Below are 19,738 nucleotides of genomic sequence, written 5' to 3' on the forward strand. Positions count from 1 at the left end.
TACTAGAACTTTGTTTTCAGGTTATCAGAGAAAATGCAAAAAAAACACCCAAACAGGATTAAGAGGTTACAGTGACAAAGAAAAAATACTGTATTATTATAAGGGAATAAAGGGGACATTTGTTGCACTGACAAAGGATGATATCAAGTGGCCTTTGCTATCCTTATCTTTTCCACCAGGGGGAGTCATTTCCGTTAAATGTCTCAAGATGACTCCTATGGGCCTCTGCCATGCCATTCATTTACAGTATATGATCCATTGCCCCATGCATGCATTTCTAATAAGCATGACTATAAAATGGTAGGAGGGAGAAGGAAAACATAATAGTCAACCAGGAACATGAGAAACATAGCCTGCTTGTTGACTGTTGTATTCATGTCAGATAATATGAGAGCATAGACGTGAGAAATCAGTGGTGACACTATGGCTGCGTTTACATAGGCAGCCCAATTCTGATATTTTTTCCATTAATTAGTCTTTTGACCAATCACATCAGATCTTTTGCAGAGCTGATCTGATTGGTCAAAATACCAATTAGTGGGAAAAAAATCATAATTGGGCTGCCTGTGTAAACACACCCCCAATATAAAGATGACCTACGCATCACGTTCAAAGACAGCTAGGAAAGAGAGTATGGTTAATATGTACGAATGTCAGTAGCTAGTGCAGTGTGAGAATATACATTATTTAGCATAATACATCACCATAGAGCCTAGAGGAAACATGGATAGGCTAAATAATACTATCCCCATTATTTCCATATTCTCTAAAGCAGACCAACCTCCTTAAATTAATTAGACAACGCGCCCTTCAATAGGCTTTAAGAAACCTTTGGAAAAGGGCGTGTCGGTGTCCCCTATGTTCACACATCTGACGTGGGTCATGGTATCTGTCAAATTAGTTTTATTTTCGTCTCGATAACCTGCGTACGGTTATATTCTATCAACCAATTTAACCGTAGGCTACTCACGCTACACATCAAAGGAACTGTGTTGTAAATGAAAGTCTCTGAATAAAGAGAGGCCAGGGTTTAGCTGTCTTCCACAAGTGTTCATCCGCAGAATGCGGCACATCTAGCACTGAGCGGAATAGAAACGGTTCCTGGAAATCGATTGCATGTGTGCGGGGTAGTTAGTTAAGAAGGCATTTGAACGACGGGTTGCTTGCTTGTTTATGTGGTGTGAAAGACTGCAGATATTGAACAGCGACTAAAACGTTTTAGGAACTTTAAGCAACTGATTGAATTATTCAGCGGAAAGTGAGTATTTGCCATTGATACAGTTTATTTCTGGCTGTAATTGTTGTGTATATCTAAGTTTCATTATTTTTGTTTGTTTAATGAAAACTGTACATATGATATGCTTGTTAGACACAGAGACACCTTTCACATCCGCATATATTGATTTTCAATGGTTACAATCGTAGGCTATTCTCAAATATACTCAACATTGCTCCAACTGTTGGCAATGGCATATAGTTCCACCTGTATACTGTATATGCTGTGCTTTGTAAATGGGTAACTCAAAGCTTTGCACACAGGGATTGTACAATATTTGCACATTCTTTTTTAAAAATTGTTCAAGCTCTGTCAAGTTGGTGGTTGAACATTTGCTAGACAGCCATTTTCAAGTCTTGCCATAGATTTTCATGCCCATTTAAGTCAACTGTAAGTAGGCCTCAGGAACATACAATGTTGTCTTGGTAAGCAACTCCAGTGTATATTTGGCCTTGTGTTTTTAGGTTATTGACCTTCTGAAAGGTGAATTTGGCTCCCAGTGTTGGAAAGCAGACTGCACCAGGTGTTCCTCTAGGATTTTATATGACTTGTTAAGTACATTTTTACTCCTGAACTTATTTAGGCCATAACAAAAGGGTTGAATACATATTGACTTAAGATATTTCAGCTTTTCATTTTGAATACATTTGTTAAATAATAATTTGACTTTGACATTATGGGGTATTGTATATAGGACTGTGACACAATCTCAATTTAACCCATTTAAATTCAGGCTGTAACACAGAAGTCAAGGGGTATGAATATTTTCTCAAGGCATTGTATGTCAGACAGGGATAATGAGAGGTCTGTGAGACTGATGGTGAAATATATTAAAGCGAAAGCGTAGATCTCCACAGTTAAAATCTCAATGGCACCAAGGCCAACTCTCATTTGTTACTTACTAGAAACACACACGGAAGTGAAAAGGTTATCTTTCAGTCACTCCTGTTTGGGCCGTTTTGTCTTAGAGGGTCTGAAGGAAGATTCTTTACTCTTAGCTCCAGCCAAGGAGTAAGGTTTGGAATTTGGAATTGTTTGACCTCATGGATTTCTGCTTCAACAGCCCCTATGCTCAATCTGAACATTAACTCGTGTTGCTTCCCAGTTTTGGAAGCATGAGGACATTCTCTTTCATTTCAACGAGAAATAATTTTCAAAAAAATTAAAGGTTAAATTGATACACGCCTTGGTAGGGTTAGTGTTCCCACACAGCCATATCTCCATGTAACAGTGCTTGTTTATGGAAGACGAGGTGACCACTGTGCTAATTATCCTGCTCCGAACATCTGCGAAAGCGTGACTCGGGAAGTGTATAGCAGAAGTGTACTTTCATCAGATGGAGGCACCCATAGCTGTCTGGCTCTGTGCAACACAATATCAGTTTATTTTAAGGATTCATTCTCGCTGATGAAAGATGAGGGCCATATGTTTCGAAAGCCATATTGCAAGTGATGATTATTGATGTTTCTAAACCTTAAAGCATCAGGAGTATAGTTCACATGAGCCCATCTTGGGTGACGCTAATGGCTGAGAAATGTAGGGAGAAGGCAGAATGCCGCCTCATCAAATACTGAAAAATCAAAACCGTAAAGTAAGCTTGTTTTACGGTCTGAAGTTCATCTACACGTTTCAATCTTACTGAAGCGCTCACAGATTTAAGCAATCAATCCAGGGCTACTCCGATACCTATGAGTAAAAGTATGGCTGTTGTTGAAGACAGTAAGAAACCATCTTCCCTAACTACGCCATTCTAGATGGCTGTCTGTTATAGGATCTGACTGTTTAGTCTTTCTTACTAACACACTTTTTTTATATTGAACTTAGGGACTTTGTTCAAATGGTTACATAAGTGTGTCGGAGCAATAACTTTGAAAAACAAAACTCACCAATCTGGTGCTACTGGTTCAGTGACAGCTGGCTGGAAAGAAATTGCCTACGTCACTTCTGTAGAATAGAACTGGATTTTCCAGAGACAATTTCAGATGTCTGGCATTAGTGTACAATCACAATACATTAGACGGTACATTAATTACACACAAATAATATTATAGTAGTGCGATCCACATTGTCTTGTAGGGATTAGTGATCCAACTCAGATGATCAGAGCTATAACCATACCTTACCAAAAGGGCTGTGCTAATACCTATCCAAATCTTTCAGATCCACTGTGATTTGTTGTCATGGAAAGCTGGTCATAAGACTTGTGCAACTTCACCTGAAATGCCTCCTGTTTACCCCCACTATATTGTCAGGCTTGATTATAGATCCAACCTCCACAGAATAAATGCCATTCCAGATTGCTATCATATATTGGTATGATACACCGTGACTGTTGAATTACAGCATGTGACATGTTAACTCTTATCCACATTTTTGTCCTGGCTTAATTGATTTGAAGGCTTGTGGTTTAGGGGCTGAATAAGTGGGAAGTGTTGTGCTTGATCTTTCAACACACGTTTAAGCAGTCTTTCTTACCTACTTTCAAGTTGGGAGTTCTCTCTCTCTCATACTCAATCTCTGTCAACCAAATGTTTCTCTATTTCTCTCCCTTTGTCTCCTTCACCTCTTCTCTTGCACTCTCTCACATGTAGTTTTCAACCTCCGGTCTGTGTAGAGGACATCAACAAAAGATGACACATTCTCATTAATGACTTTTGGTCAATTTCCTGATGTCAACATCCTGTCCCTTAACTATTGTCTGAGTTCAACAGAAAAGGGAAGTCAAACTTAAAGTGAGGGTCATTTGTCCTACTATCAATCTCTAACATGATAATAATCACTGAATAATCCCCTCCAACCTTTTCTTTCTAATCATAAGGATAAGTGAAAGTAACTCAAGGAGCTTTCCACCATGTTAACATGCTACTTTCTATCCTCTTATCAGTCCTTCACTCCCCTGCTCTTCCTTCCTCTGCAGGTGCCAAGATGTCCAAAGAGCGTGATGCGGGGGACCATGGGCCAATGAAACTGTTCACTACCATGTTCTCGTCCCTCCAGGAGAAGTTCCACAGAGACCGTGAGTGTCTTGTATAGAAGTGGGTCCGTTCCATTTTGGGCCTATAGTGACTTGGGGTTAGGGAAAATGACTATAGGTTCGAATGGAACTGATCCCAAGTGTGTGTATAGAACACAAATTATACATTATTGGAAAAGGTTAAACACAGAACTCTAAGCAAACAGACAGTAAGAGGCAAGCATGAATCAGGCTGGTCATGAACTAAACATGCCTGTCAAGCATACAAAGATTTGTCCTCGACTGCTTTGTTCCCCTCTCACTCAGGCAAACCCATTGGATTCGTAAAACAAAGGACACCTCTTATAAACACTTATGAAACAGGCACATTTTCCTGAATTCACTTATTCTTGAGATATGTGAGGAATTCCAATTTTTGAGAGAACCAGCCCGATGCTTGACCATGCTGGACATGAGTGGTTCAAACATTGTAACAAAATCAATGGGGACCCCATACAATGGAATTTTAGATTCTCCCGACTGACTTTTTTAAATCCTATTTTTTGGAGTAGTGGCAACGATTTAGCTGCATCGGCCTGTCACTGCTAAATGAATATATGGGAAACACTGCTGTGCCATTTTCTACCCATCAGGCCACCACTACCTGTCTATGGCAGACCGCCTTGTGACAACGTGGTACTTCATACACATGAGGGGGAGAGATTTGACCAAGTGGGGACATTTTGTTATTCCCCACAAGGTCAAATACTATTTCTAAGGGGGTTCGTCTTTAGTGTTAAGGTTATGTTTTTAGATTAGGGGTTTGGGAAAATAGGGTTTGAATGGGACTGAATTGTGTCCCCTGAAGGTTAGTTGTGCACATATACAGTCTTGTATATCTGTGTGTTTTTTTCCCCTTGTGGTTTCGGTTGGTTAACACAGTTTCCCTCTTAGTTCTTTAGCTCTGTGGTTTCCTTTTGAGTATTGTGTGTTTAAAATCTGTTGAGCATGGTTTAGGCATCCTCTTGAACTACACGGAACAAAAATATTAACGCATGTCGTGGAAATTTCCTCTATTTACCAAATCATGGGAGCAAACCACACACACAAGTCAGAGTTAGTTATAAAAGTCCATCTTTAATTATATAAGCTCTATAGCATTTTGACTTCAGTATCTCTAATGAAAGGTTGAGAGTCCCCCACAACGGCAAAATGGGATCCTTTTATAGCAAAGATACACAGGATAAAACAGCATCGGCATAATTCATTGTTCAGCTTTGTCTCCTCTCTCAAACTCAGAACCATAAACCAATCATGGATCAGAACACCAGTCAGTATCTGGTGTGACCACCATTTGCCTCATGCAGCACGACACATCTCCTTCGCATAGAGTTAATCAGGCTGTTGATTGTGACATGTGGAAAGTTGTCCCACTCCTCTTCAATGGCTGTGTGAAGTTGCTGGATATTGGCAGGAACGGGAACACGCTGTCGTACATGTAGATCCAAAGCATCTCAAACTGGTGAGTATGCAGGCCATGGAAGAAGTGGGATATTTTCAGATCCCAGGAAATGTGTACTGATCCTTGCGACGAGGGCCGTGCATTATCACGCTGAAACTTGTCTGCCATGATGGCGGCAGATACATGGCACAACAATGGACCTCCAGGATCTCGTCACGGTATATCTGTGCATTCAAAAAAAATGCATTTATGTTTGTTGTCCGTAGCTTATGCCCATACCATAACCCCACCGCCATCATGGGGCACTGTTCACTACGTTGACATCAGCAAACCGATCTCCCACAAGACGCTTGAAACCAATATTCATCTGTGAAGAGCACACTTATCCAGCATGCCTGTGGCCATCAAAGCTGAGCATTTGCTCACTGAAGTCTGTTACGATGCCAAACTACAGTCAGATGACCCTGGTGAGGGCGACGAGCACGCAGATGAGCTTCCCTGAGACTGTTACTGACTGTTTGCAGAAATTATTCTGTTGTGCAAACCCACAGCTTCAACAGCTGTCCGGGTGGCCAGTCTCTGATCCTGCAGGTGAAGAAGCCTGACGTGTAGGTCCCCGGCTAGCGGGGTTACGTGATCTGCGGTTGTTTAGCAGATTGAGCGTACTGCCAAATTCTCTAAAACAACGTTGGAGGCAGTTTATGGTAGAGAAATGAAAATGTTCTGGCAATAGGGGACATTCCTACAGTCAGTATGCCAATTACACGCTCCCTGAACTTGGAGACCTCTGTGGCATTGTAACAAAACTGCACATTTTAGTGGCCTTTAATTGTCCCCAGCACAAGGTGCACTTATGTAATGATCATACTGTTTAATCAGCTTCTTGATATGCCATTTATTCAGTATACTTACACAGTGCTAAATCCTAACATTAATTTTATTTACTTATTATTCCATAAACATTAAAGCATGATTTAGTTATTTGGCCTACTTGACTAGCTGCATACCAAAGTACACTTTTCAGTTCCCAGCCGAGTGATGTTTGGAATGAAAAGCTGCCTTGGAGTCCATGCCACCGTTAGTATTGAGGTTTATGAATAATTGTCTTCACTGCTGTCTTCGGTCTGTCTTTTAGGGAGTGATAGGGATTCCACCCTGCCTCGGCCTACAGCCCCAGCCCTAGTGGTGACCTCAGCCCAGAACCAGAGTCACCTCTTCTTTGAGTACCTGGTGGTGGTCAGCCTACGGAAGAAGAGAGAAGGAACGTACGAACCCCAGATCACATATCAGTTCCCCAAGGTCAAACTGAAATGCATGCATGCATACATACATACATGCATACATACATGTGTACAAATGTGCATGCGTGCAAATGTGCATGCGTGCAAATGTGCATGCATACAGGCATGCATGCATACATACAAGCATGCACACATACAAGCATGCACACATACAAGCATGCACACATACAAGCATGCACACATACAAGCATGCACACATACAAGCATGCACACATACAAGCATGCACACATACAAGCATGCACACATACAAGCATGCACACATACAAGCATGCATACAAGCATGCATACATACAGTGGGGTAAAAAAGTATTTGCAAATAAATTCATAAATCCTACAATGTGATTTTCTGGATTTTTTTTTTCTCATTTAGTCTGTCATAGTTGAAGTGTCCCTATGATGAAAATTACAGGCCTCTCTAATCTTTTTAAGTGGGAGAACTTACACAATTGGTGGCTGACTAAATACTTTTTTGCCCCACTGTATGTACGTACATACATACATACATACAGCTGAAGTCTGAAGTTTACATACACTTAGGTTGGAGTCATTAACTCGTTTTTCAACCACTCCACAAATTTCTTGGTAAGAAACTGTAGTTTGGCAAGTCGGTTAGGAGATCTACAACAGTTGATTTTACAACAGTTGTTTATACAGACAGATTATTTCACTTATAATTCACTGTATCACAATTCCAGTGGGTCAGAAGTTTACATACACTAAGTTGACTGTGCCTTTAAACAGCTTGGAAAATTCCAGAAAATGATGTCATGGCTTTAGAAGCTTCTGTTAGGCTAATTGACATCATTTGAGTGGTGATCCTAATTGACCAAAGACGGGGAATTTTTACTAGGATTAAATGTCAGGAATTGTTTTAAATGTATTTGACTAAAGTCTATGTAAACTTCCGACTTCAGCTGTGTACATACATTGAGGAAGTATTTGTGATAGTAAATTAGCACTAATCTAAAATGTGTTTTAGCTAGCTAACATGAGGCGCTCTCAGAGAGAGGAAGAAGAGAAGTCCCTGAAAGCCATCCTCCTTTTCTGTTTCCCAGAGGGGGTGAACTGGGCCCCCCTGACTGAATACGCCAGGTACGTGCCACTTCTCACCATCTCTCTCTGTGCTCATCTCTCTTTCTCTGTGATGATCTCTGTTTCTGGGTCCCGCTCACTGAGCGTATTCTCTTTCAACTATTTTTTCAGTTCAGTGTCACACTTGGCTGTAAATAACCACACCTGCTTTCTCGTGTGTGTGTGTGTGTGTGTGTGTGTGTGTGTGTGTGTGCGCACATGCAATCACACCTGGGACAAACAATCACACACATCTACTTTCTTCATCAACCCACACCCCCAATGTTGTGCAGAGTGTTTTCAGGATGTGGTGAAGTGTTTCCAGCGAGCTTTACATGAACCGTTCTACCTACACGCAGAACAAATCTGCTTACATTGTGTATGACTGTATGAAATGTTTGTGTGCGACGACAGCAAAGCATCATCTGTCATCTCTTGCAAACAACCAGTGGTGGAAAAGCACCAAATTGTCATACTTTAATAAAAGTATAGATACTTTTTTTAATAGACTGTTAATTAAGTGGAAGTCACCCATTAAAATACTAGAGGAAGTATTTGGTTCTAAATATACTTAAGTATCACAAAAGTATATAAATCCTTTCAAATTACTTACATGAAGCAAAGCAGACAGCACCACTTTCTTGTTTTTATAATGTACGGATAGCCAGGGGCACACCCCAACACTTAGACATAATTTATAAAACATTAATTTGTGTTTAAGTCTGCCAGATCAGAGGCAGTAGGGATGATGACGGTTGTTGTCTTGATAAGTGCGTGAATTGGGCCAATTCCTGTCCTGCTAACGAGTACTTTTGGATGTCAAGGAAAATGTAGGGAGTAAAAAGTACATTATTTTCTTTAGGAATGTTGTGAAGTAAAAGTTGCCCTAAATAGTAAAGTACAGATACCCCCCCCCCAAAAAAAACTACTTAAGTAGTACTTTTAAAGTATTTTTTTATTTAAGTACTTTACACCACTGCAAACAACCTAGCTTTGACCAGGGTCAGTGTTATGGGCAGGCCTTAGGGGGCCTTGCCAGCCATACCGTACCTCCTTGCCCATCCAAATAAAGTATTTAAATATTGATCAGAGCAAGCCTGTCTCTCTCAGTATGTGTAGCCCATGTATCTGATGCGATCTGGACTAAGAGTATGGCATGACATAGTTAAATGGTACGTACTGTAAGACAGAAGGGTGCTGTTTCAGTTGATCAGATTCTATTTTGGACTAATGTTCCAAGGGAACCTACTTTTGAAGTGATTTGTTTTTTAATCCGATGACCTCATGACAGGTTGTGTTCATGCCACATTAAAAGGTAGGTTAATACATTTGTCCAGTTAAATTACATGTCGCTACTATAAAACCTCTAAAGCAGTCATTTGCTCATGAATTTAAAAGTATTACTCTGCCAGAATTTAAGTCCTGCATCCTCTCATCCTTGGCTGGCTTTACCTAAATACGTGTATATAATACACAGTCCTTGTTAGAATCTTAATATCACAAACATAACTGGTGTTGTAGAGTTTAAAGAGGGCTTGTCATTTGTTTATGGTTTTCACACAGGCTATTATATCGGATTAAACAAATGATGTAGGCTAAAGTATGATGGGGGAGGATGGATGAGTTGATGAGCACGAGGAAGCATAATTATGTAACCACCAATTGTGAATGAAGAACAGGGTGGGTCATTCTATTTATTCATCTATTCTAATTATAATCTCAATGTTATATACTCTGACCTACTTGGAGTACACAGTGATTGTGTGCGTAATTGACAATTGCAAGAATACCAAGAGGAATGGATGCATTCATTAGCGTTGCTACAAAATCTGAATGAAAACTACTCCGATGGGGCCTCCAGAGTGGTGCGGTGTTCTAAGGCTGTGCCACTAGAGATTCTGGGTTCAAGTCCAGGCTCTGTCGCAGCCGGCCGCGACCAATGGGGCGGTGCACAATTGGCCCAGCTTCATCCTCCAATCGCGTACTAGTGACTCCTGTGGCGGGCTGGGCGCAGTGCACGCTAACACGGTCGCCAGGTTTACGGTGTTTCCTCTGACACATTGGTGCGGCTGGCTTCCGGGTTAAGTGGGCATTGTGTCAAGAAGCAGTACGGCTTGGTTGGGTTGTGTTTCGGAGGACGCACGGCTCTCGACCTTCACCTCCCGAGTCCGTTCGGGAGTTGCAGCGACAAGACTGTAACTACTAATTGGATATCATGAAAAACGGGTACAAAAATAAAAGATTAAAGAACTAATCATGATGATATCTGAGTATTCTTCTGAGCCTCAATCTGAACCTTTTCCTCTGAGTACTAAGCACTAAAATGTGCAGTTGATCAACGTGTTCTATTCTCTCTCTCTCTCTCTGCAGTGAGACATTCTCCTTCGTGTTGACAGAGGTCGACGGCAGTAGGAGGAATGGCTACTGCAGGAGGTTACTGGTAAATGATCCATGGTGTCATTCATAGGACATGAGAATTACTCTCCGGTGTTTAGTTTCTCATGACATGATGTTTCCTGCAGCCCAGTGGCAAGGGGCACGGCCTCCGGAGGCCTATTGCATCATCAGCCAGGTGGCCTGCTTTGGACTCTTCTCCAAGGTGAGCGGGGAGGGCGTCATAATATGCACTCACATTATACACTGCTCAAAAAAATAAAGGGAACACTAAAATAACACATCCTAGATCTGAATGAATGCAATATTCTTATTAAATACTTTTTTCTTTACATAGTTGAATGTGCTGACAACAAAATCACACACAAATTATCAATGGAAATCAAATTTATCAACCCATGGAGGTCTGGATTTGGAGTCACACAAAATTAAAGTGGAAAACCACACTACAGGCTGATCCAACTTTGATGTAATGTCCTTAAAACAAGTCAAAATGAGGCTCAGTAGTGTGTGTGTGGCCTCCACGTGCCTTTATGACCTCCCTACAACGCCTGGGCATGCTCCTGATGAGGTGGCGGATGGTCTGCTGAGGGATCTCCTCCCAGACCTGGACTAAAGCATCCGCCAACTCCTGGACAGTCTGTGGTGCAACGTGGCGTTGGTGGATGGAGCGAGACATGATGTCCCAGATGTGCTCAATTGGATTCAGGTCTGGGGAACGGGTGGGCCAGTCCATAGCATCAATGCCTTCCTCTTGCAGGAACTGCTGACACACTCCAGCCACATGAGGTCTAGCATTGTCTTGCATTAGGAGGAACCCAGGGCCAACCGCACCAGCATATGGTCTCACAAGGGGTCTGGGGATCTCATCTCAGTACCTAATGGCAGTCAGGCTACCTCTGGCGAGCACATGGAGGGCTGTGCGGCCCCCCAAAGAAATGCCACCCCACACCATGACTGACCCACCGCCAAACCGGTCATGCTGGAGGATGTTGCAGGCAGCAGAACGTTCTCCACGGCGTCTCCAGACTCTGTCACGTGCTCAGTTTGAACCTGCTTTCATCTGTGAAGAGCGCAGGGCGCCAGTGGCAAATTTGCCAATCTTGGTGTTCTCTGGCAAATGCCAAACGTCCTGCACAGTGTTGGGCTGTACGCACAACCCCCACCTGTGGATGTCGGGCCCTCATACCACCCTCATGGAGTCTGTTTCTGACCGTTTGAGCAGACACATGCACATTTGTGACCTGCTGGAGGTCATTTTGCAGGGCTCTGGCAGTGCTCCTCCTGCTCCTCCTTGCACAAAGGTGGAGGTAGTGGTCCTGCTGCTGGGTTGTTGCCATCCTACGGCCTCCTCCATGTCTCCTGATAGTGCCTCCATGGTCTGGACTACGCTGACAGACACAGCAAACCTTCTTGCCACAGCTCGCATTGATGTGCCATCCTGGATGAGTTGCACTACCTGAGCCACTTGTGTGGGTTGTAGACTCCGTCTCATGCTACCACTAGAGTGAAAGCACCGCCAGCATTCAAAAGTGACCAAAACATCAGCCAGGAAGCATAGGAACTGAGAAGTGGTCTGTGGTCACCACCTGCAGAACCACTCCTTTATTGGGGGTGTCTTGCTAATTGCCTATAATTTCCACCTGTTGTCTATTCCATTTGCACAATAGCATGTGACATTTATTGTCAATCAGTGTTGCTTCCTAAGTGGACAGTTTGATTTCACAGAAGTGTGATTGACTTGGAGTTACATTGTGTTGTTTAAGTGTTCCCTTTATTTTTTTGAGCAGTGTATACTCACTCATATTTTATATTATTTTATTTATTTATTATTAGTAACTCATCCATGACCTGTTCCCCCCCCCCCACTTCAGAGGACATATATATATTTGTACAGCTTTTTTGCTACATTTTACATAGGTGGTACTTTAATATACAGCAACCACATAACAATAATACATTAACGAGCTCTTTAATCCCACCCCTCAACTCTCAGCCCATCCCACCTATCACTGTGGACCACCCTCGTTTGGTTTCCATGTGCCATGTCTTTTTTTTGTGCTGTGACGTTTTATATCAATTTTGAACCTTCCTATTCCCATAGTATCCACATATTGTGAGTTTAAAGATGACAACCTTTCCTATGACGTTCCAAATCGCCCAACACTGCTATTTGTAAGGTTAATTTGAAGTGAATCTTTTTAATTCCTGAACCTGCTACCAGAAATTAGCTACAAAGGTGCCATACCAAAATAATTTATCTAGTGATTGTCTGTTTGCAGCTAAATCTACAGAGCTTAGACTATGATATATATTTTATAGCATTTTGTACTCATTTATAGTCAACAACTCAGTGTTGAATCAAATCAAATGTATTTATATAGCCCTTCGTACATCAGCTGATATCTCAAAGTGCTGTACAGAAACCCAGCCTAAAACCCCAAACAGCAAGCAATGCAGGTGTAGAAGCATGTTGAATCAAGTGTTTTTTTGTTTCAGTTCATATACCATGTGCCTTGGAATCGGGAAATCATAAAATCCCTTCCCATTTATTTAGCAACCTGTGGCTCAGCTGTGAGATTTATTTTTTTTGTCCTCAAATGAAACTGGTATTTTTCTATTTATGCCAATCCTTTTCAGCCAATTTCTATATTTTAATATGTAGACAAACAAGTTCTCTACCTTCTCCCTCTTCCACTTGCTTCATCCATTTTTGCGGTAATGCTGCAATCAGTTGGTTGTAATTTTGGATTGAGCAGATATTCCCATATATTTTCGATAGCTGCATATGTGACGGAACTCCAGTTTATATTCATAATATTATTAATAAATATAATGAAATAAAGCTAGATTTTTTTTTTAAATTTATCAATCAGTATATTTGATTTGAACCATAGTACAAATATGATATTTTCTGGAGGACAAAATTGTAACCAGTTTTGTATGACTTCTTTAAGAAAGGGCGATACTTTAAACAGTTTCATTTTCAATTGGTCGAAAGTTGACATTTTGTAGAAAGGCAATTTAACAAAGGATGAGCCTGCCTTAAACCCAGCTGGTTCTCCAGTAGATTAAGTATAGCTTTTAGTGAGGTTTACTACTTTTAATAATTTTAGCCCCCAAACTTCTTCATTATATAAATAGGCACATTTAATTTTTCTGGGTTAGCATTCCAAATAAAGTGAAGTTGCTCATATGATTAAGTAAACTGATCAGACCAAATAGTTAATCAATGGGATTTTTCTATTGAAATTGTTACGTTCATTTATCTTTTTAGATGAATACCAAGTATGTCTACTTCACCATCCGCTCATAGTATTGGTAAACTACAAGGTAGTGTGAACATTGTCTTTTAACGATCAATACATAATATGGTAATACTTGTCATAATTGGGTTTTAGTCCAGAGAGTCTAGAAAAGTGATCAAGCTCTCAATGGGACTGTAGGGATCCAGATTGCGGACTTTAGAAAAAAAACTTTGGCATGCAGTTCCCCAGATCTGTGCCTCAACACGGTCCTGTCTCGGAGCTCTACGAACAATTCCTTCAACCTAATGGCTTGGTTTTTGCTCTGACATGCACTGTCAACTGTGGGACGTTATTATATAGACCAGTGTATGCCTTACCAAATCATGTCCAATCAATTGAATTTACCACCGGAGGGTTCCAAGTTGTAGAAACATCTCAAGGATTTTCAATGGAAACAGGATGCACCGGAGTTTCATTTGGAGTCTCATAGCAAAGGGTCTGAATACTTATGTAAATAAGGTATTTCTGTTTTTAAGTAAATACATTTGCGAACATTTCTGAAAACCTGTTTTCATTTTGTCATTATGGGATATTGTGTGTAGATTGCTGAGGAAAAATATTGAAACAGCCTTATTCTAAAATTGAAACGTAACAAAATGTGGAAAAAGTCTAGGTCTGAATACTTTCCGAAGGCACTGTATTAAAATATTTTGCTTCCTCTATCAAATATGTAATTTGGTGAATCATTACCAATGACTGAGTCATTGGTAATGCGTTTCGGTAAATAATTTTTTGTAGCATTTCTATGTTGAACATTCAAGAAAAACCCAATGCATTTTGCACTATTTTCCATCCAATTCACTTTTTTGTTATAATTGACTTGATACTTCTTGATTAAGTGCCTCAATGTTTTTCCTCTAACTTATTTTGTGCCACTATAGTACAGGTTTTTATTGCCATCTACCTGCGCTGTTATTTATTCTGTTTGCTTTTAGTCTTCTCTTTTGACCTAAACTGCTTTTGTTTTAATGAGTATTGTATTGAATGGTCTTAAAGAATATTTTGAAAGTGTCACGTACAATAAGAGGATCTACTGTGCCTATGTTGTGCAGAAAAGTCCATTTATGAATGATTTTGTCTTAGTAAAGAACAAATTGTCATCCAGTATGCTATGGTTAAATTTCCAATACCCCTGTCCGCATGGAAATTCTGTAAGAGTTATGTGAAGGCCAATTAGATGATGGTCCGATTGCTTTCTGTCTCCTATTAATACTTAACTTTTAATGCCAGGAAAAAATGAGACAAGGAAGTAATGAAGACTGCTGGCTTGATTAAACCTCCATGTATATCTCACTAGGTCAGGGTTTTTCAGCCTCCATATATCCACTAGTTATAATGTATCCAGGATATTTGTTATCTCAAGTGCATGAGGGTGATTTCCTTTTCGATCCAGTCAGGTACTTTGGTCCAATAGCATATTTAAAAGAATCCATCTTCCTTGCTCTGTTTGCACTATTAGATCAAAATTGTTAATTAATATACCCCCCCTTTGAGTTTCTTTGCCCATGACAAAATATATTTATTTTCCATACAACCACATGACAATCTAGTGAGAGAACCTGTTAAACCAACCTCTACCCACACACATTTTTGTTTTATTCCAGGGTTGTTGCTTTATCACTTTGGCTGATTTACACACAGGCCTATATCATTAGGATTGAGAATGTAAGGGTTTCTTGTTCACATTTCTTGTTCACAAACTATAGTTTTGGGAAGTCTGTTAGGAGATCTACAGTCGTGGCCAAAAGTTGAGAATGACACAAATATACATTTTCATAAAGTCTGCTGCCTCAGTTTGTATGATGGCAATTTGCATATACTCCAGAATGTTATGAAGAGTGATCAGATGAATTGCAATTAATTGCAAAGTCCCTTTTTGCCAAATGAACGGAATCCCCCAAAAACATTTCCACTGCATTTCAGCCCTGTCACAAAAGGACCAGCTGACATCATGTCAGTGATTCTCTTGTTAACACAGGTGTGAGTGTTGACGAGGACAAGGCTGGAGTTCACTGTCATGCTGATTGAGTTCGAATAACAGACTGGAAACTTCAAAAGGAGGGTGGTGGTTGGAATCATTGTTCATCCTCTGTCAACCATTGTTACCTGTAAGGAAACACGTGGCGTCATCATTGCTTTGCACAAAAAGGGCTTCACAGGCAAGGATACTGCTGCCAGTAAGATTGCACATAAATCGACTATCGGATAATCAAGAGCTTCAAGGAGAGTGGTTCAATTGTTGTGAAGAAGGCTTCAGGGCCCCCAAGAAAGTCCAGCAAGCGCCAGGACCGTCTCCTAAAGTTGATTCAGCTGCAGGATCGGGGCACCACCAGTACAGAGCTTGCTCAGGAACGGCAGCAGGCAGGTGTGAGTGCATCTGCACGCACAGTGAGGCAAAGACTTTTGGAGGATGGCCTGGTGTCAAGAAGGGCAGCAAAGAAGCCACTTCTCTCCAGGAAAAACATCAGGAACAGACTGATATTCTGCAAAAGGTACAGGGATTGGACTGCTGAGGACTGGGGTAAAGTCATTTTCTCTGATGAATCCCCTTTCCGATTGTTTGGGGCATCTGGAAAAAAGCTTGTCCGGCGAAGACAAGGTGAGACCTACCATCAGTCCTGTGTCATGCCAACAGTAAAGCATCCTGAGACCATGTGTGGGGTTTCTTTTCAGCCAAGGGAGTGGGCTCACTCACACTTTTGCCTAAACACAGCCATGAATAAAGAATAGTACCAACACATCCTCCGAGAGCAACTTCTCTCAACCATCCAGGAACAGTTTGGTGATGAACAATGCCTTTTCCAGCATGATGGAGCACCTTGCCGTAAGGCAAAAGTGATAACTAAGTGGCTCGGGGAACAAAACATTGATATTTTGGGTCCATGGCCAGGAAACTCCCCAGACCTTAATCCCATTGAGAACTTGTGGTCAATCCTCAAGAGGCAGGTGGACAAACAAAACCCAGCAAATTCTGACAAACTCCAAGCATTGATTATGCAACAATGGGCTGCCATCAGTCAGGATGTGGCCCAGAAGTTAATTGACAGCATGCCAGGGTCAATTGCAGAGGTCTTGAAAAAGAAGGGTCAACTCTGCAAATATTGACTTTGCATCAACTTCATGTAGTTGTCAATCAAATCTTTGACACTTATGAAATGCTTGTAATTATACTTCAGTATTCCATAGTAACATATGACAAAAATATCTAGACACTGAAGCAGCAAACTTTGTGGAAATTAATATTTTGTGTCATTCTCAACTTTTGGCCATGACTGTACTTTGCGCATGACACAAGTCATTTTTCCAACAATTGTTTACAGATAGATTATTTCACTTTTCACTGTATCACAATTCCAGTGGGTCAGAAGTTTTACATGCACTAAGTTGACTGTGCCTTTAAACAGCTTGGGAAATTCCAGAAAATGATGTCATGGCTTTAGAAGCTTCTGATAGGCTAACATAATTTGAGTCAATTGGAGGTGTACCTGTGGATGTATTTCAAGGCCTACATTCAAACTCAGTGCTTCTTTACTTGACATCATGGGAAAATCAAAAGACATCCGCCAAGACCTCAGAAAACAAATTGTCGACCTCCACAAATCTGGTTCATCCTTGGGAGCAATTTCCAAATGCCTGAAGGTACCACGTTCATCTGTACAAACAATAGTACGCAAGTATAAACACCATGGGACCACGCAGCCGTCATACCGCTCAGGAAGGAGAAATGTTCTGTCTCCTAGAGATGAACGTACTTTGGTGCAAAAAGTGCAAATCAATCCCAGAACAACAGCAAAGGACCTTGTGAAGATGCTGGAGGAAACAGGTACAAAAGTATCTATATCCAGTAGAAATTAGTCTTATATCGACAACCTGAAAGGCCGCTCAGCAAGGATGAAGCCACTGCTCCAAAACGGCCATTTAAAAAGCCAGACTACAGTTTGCAACTGCACATGGGGACAAAGTGCGTACTTTTTGGAGAAATATCCTCTGGTCTGATGAAACGAAAATAGAACTGTTTGGCCATAATGACCATCGTTATGTTTGGAGGAAAAAGGGGGAGGATAACAAGCCGAAGACCACCATCACAACCATGAAGCACAGGGGTGGCAACGTGGGGTTGCTTAGCTGCAGGAGGGACTGGTGCTCTTCACAAAATAGATGGCATTATGAGGGGAAATTGTGTATATATTGAAGCAACTTCTCAAGACATCAGTCAGGAAGTTAAAGCTTGGTTGAAAATGGGTCTTCCTAATGGACAATCCTAATGACCTCAATCCTATAGAACATTTCTGGGCAGAACTGATAATGCATGTGTGATCAAGGAGGCCTACAAACCTGACTCAGTTACACCAGCTCTGTCAGGAGGAATGGGCCAAAGTTCACAACTTATTGTGGAAGACTACCTGAATAGTTTGACCCATGTTAAACAATTTTAAAGGCAGTGCTACCAAATACTAATTGGGTGTATGTAAACTTCTGACCCACTGCGAATGTGATGAAAGAAATACAAGCTGAAATAAATCATCTCTCTACTAGTATTCTGACATTTCACATTCTTAAAATAAAGTGGTGATCCTAACTGACCTAAGACAGGGAATTTTTACTTGGATTAAATGTCAGGAATTGGGAAACTGAGTTTAAATATATTTGGCTAAGGTGTATGTAAACTTTCGATTTCAGCGGTAGCTCATGTAAAAACATAATACACTTCTCACTTAGAGAAGTGCTTCCATAAGCCAGTTATTGTGCTGGCTCTACCATTAACTTTAGTCAGTTTAACCCAGTGTTAACCAATCCAGCAGCACACTAATATAGACAACAACCCTGTTGACAATAACCAATCCATCTGCCGGTGTGTATCGGAACAATATTCCATTTACATTTTTAAGATCTCTATTTTTTTAAATGGAAAAAAGATAATGGCACATTAGGATCGTATAGCTTAAATTCTATTCGTTCCGATTCACATCCCCATAAAGCACTGCACTATATAACCGCTTTTAAGTCCTAGTATACCCTGATTCTTACAATTTGTGCCATATGTCAAACTCAAAAAAACAAACTTGGTTTTGCATTTTACTACCAGTGCAGTCTTCAAATTTAAACAAACAAAAAAAGGAACAAGGTCAGCCTTACCCTCCTTAGTCTTCCCCTAGATCCAAACCTGATTTTAAGTCCAAAGTTCCATATTGCATAAGTTTAAAAAAATGAATTAATCATACCCATTTCTCCTTCCCCCTTATCCAACCTTATTTTAAGTCCACACGGTTCTGCACTGCATGAATCAAAATATTTAAACACTTAATACACATTGCACCACATTACAATCATGTATCAGGGACGATTTCAGCAGGAGGTAGCTATCACTCACAGCCACGTTGTAATCTTCCAGTCCTTGAACTCTTGGTTGTTTATGTACAATTTATCGACCAGTAGACATTCTGCTTCTCTGCTCTGAGACTTGAAAGTGGGGTACAGGGCATGTCTTCTCTCCGCTATTGAATAGGGAAATTGTTCATTAACAGAGAATGGGGTGTTCTTCAGCTCCATGCCCTGTTGTAGCAAGGCAATCTTCACTGAGGGTTGTTCAACTGATGTCCTCATCCACCAGGGTGACTTCTAACCCTTACAGTAGATGATCTATGCTGCGGCAGGCAAGTAGAGTGGTGTGTCAGACGAAGAGAGAAACGGGCTGGTCTAGTAATGACATTCCCTACTACTTCATTAGGCCAAAATTCCAGGATGAGTCAAACTGTTTATGAACAACTATATTTAGAACCTGAGCGTCACTCTTCTACATACACTGACTAGTTGGGATAAGTGTTAACTAGATGAGTATAGCATTCATCAAAAGTCAGGTTGCAATACATTTTACATAGGGCTGATGACACATTCTAAATGGTAGGCCTAATATGGAGGCTGGTCTACCCATAACAGAGCTTTACTACAGTATGATTGGTGCTCACAATTTA

General features: G+C 40.9%; 1 protein-coding gene across 1 annotated transcript in view; it reads left to right on the forward strand.

Moving 5' to 3' along the window:
* The first annotated feature begins 630 nt into the window (after window positions 1–630).
* The window catches only part of LOC112254866 (DENN domain-containing protein 2D), a 34,806-nt gene continuing 15,698 nt past the window's right edge, over window positions 631–19,738 (forward strand). The window contains exons 1-7 of the mRNA XM_042324654.1: window positions 631–1,258; window positions 1,741–1,826; window positions 4,194–4,292; window positions 6,827–6,990; window positions 7,973–8,085; window positions 10,435–10,511; window positions 10,593–10,663. Coding sequence (XP_042180588.1) covers window positions 1,820–1,826; window positions 4,194–4,292; window positions 6,827–6,990; window positions 7,973–8,085; window positions 10,435–10,511; window positions 10,593–10,663 — 531 coding nt within the window. The 5' untranslated portion in view covers window positions 631–1,258; window positions 1,741–1,819. The remainder of the gene's footprint in view (window positions 1,259–1,740; window positions 1,827–4,193; window positions 4,293–6,826; window positions 6,991–7,972; window positions 8,086–10,434; window positions 10,512–10,592; window positions 10,664–19,738) is intronic.

This window comes from Oncorhynchus tshawytscha, linkage group LG07, assembly GCF_018296145.1.
Source record: "Oncorhynchus tshawytscha isolate Ot180627B linkage group LG07, Otsh_v2.0, whole genome shotgun sequence".
NCBI lineage: Eukaryota > Metazoa > Chordata > Actinopteri > Salmoniformes > Salmonidae > Oncorhynchus > Oncorhynchus tshawytscha.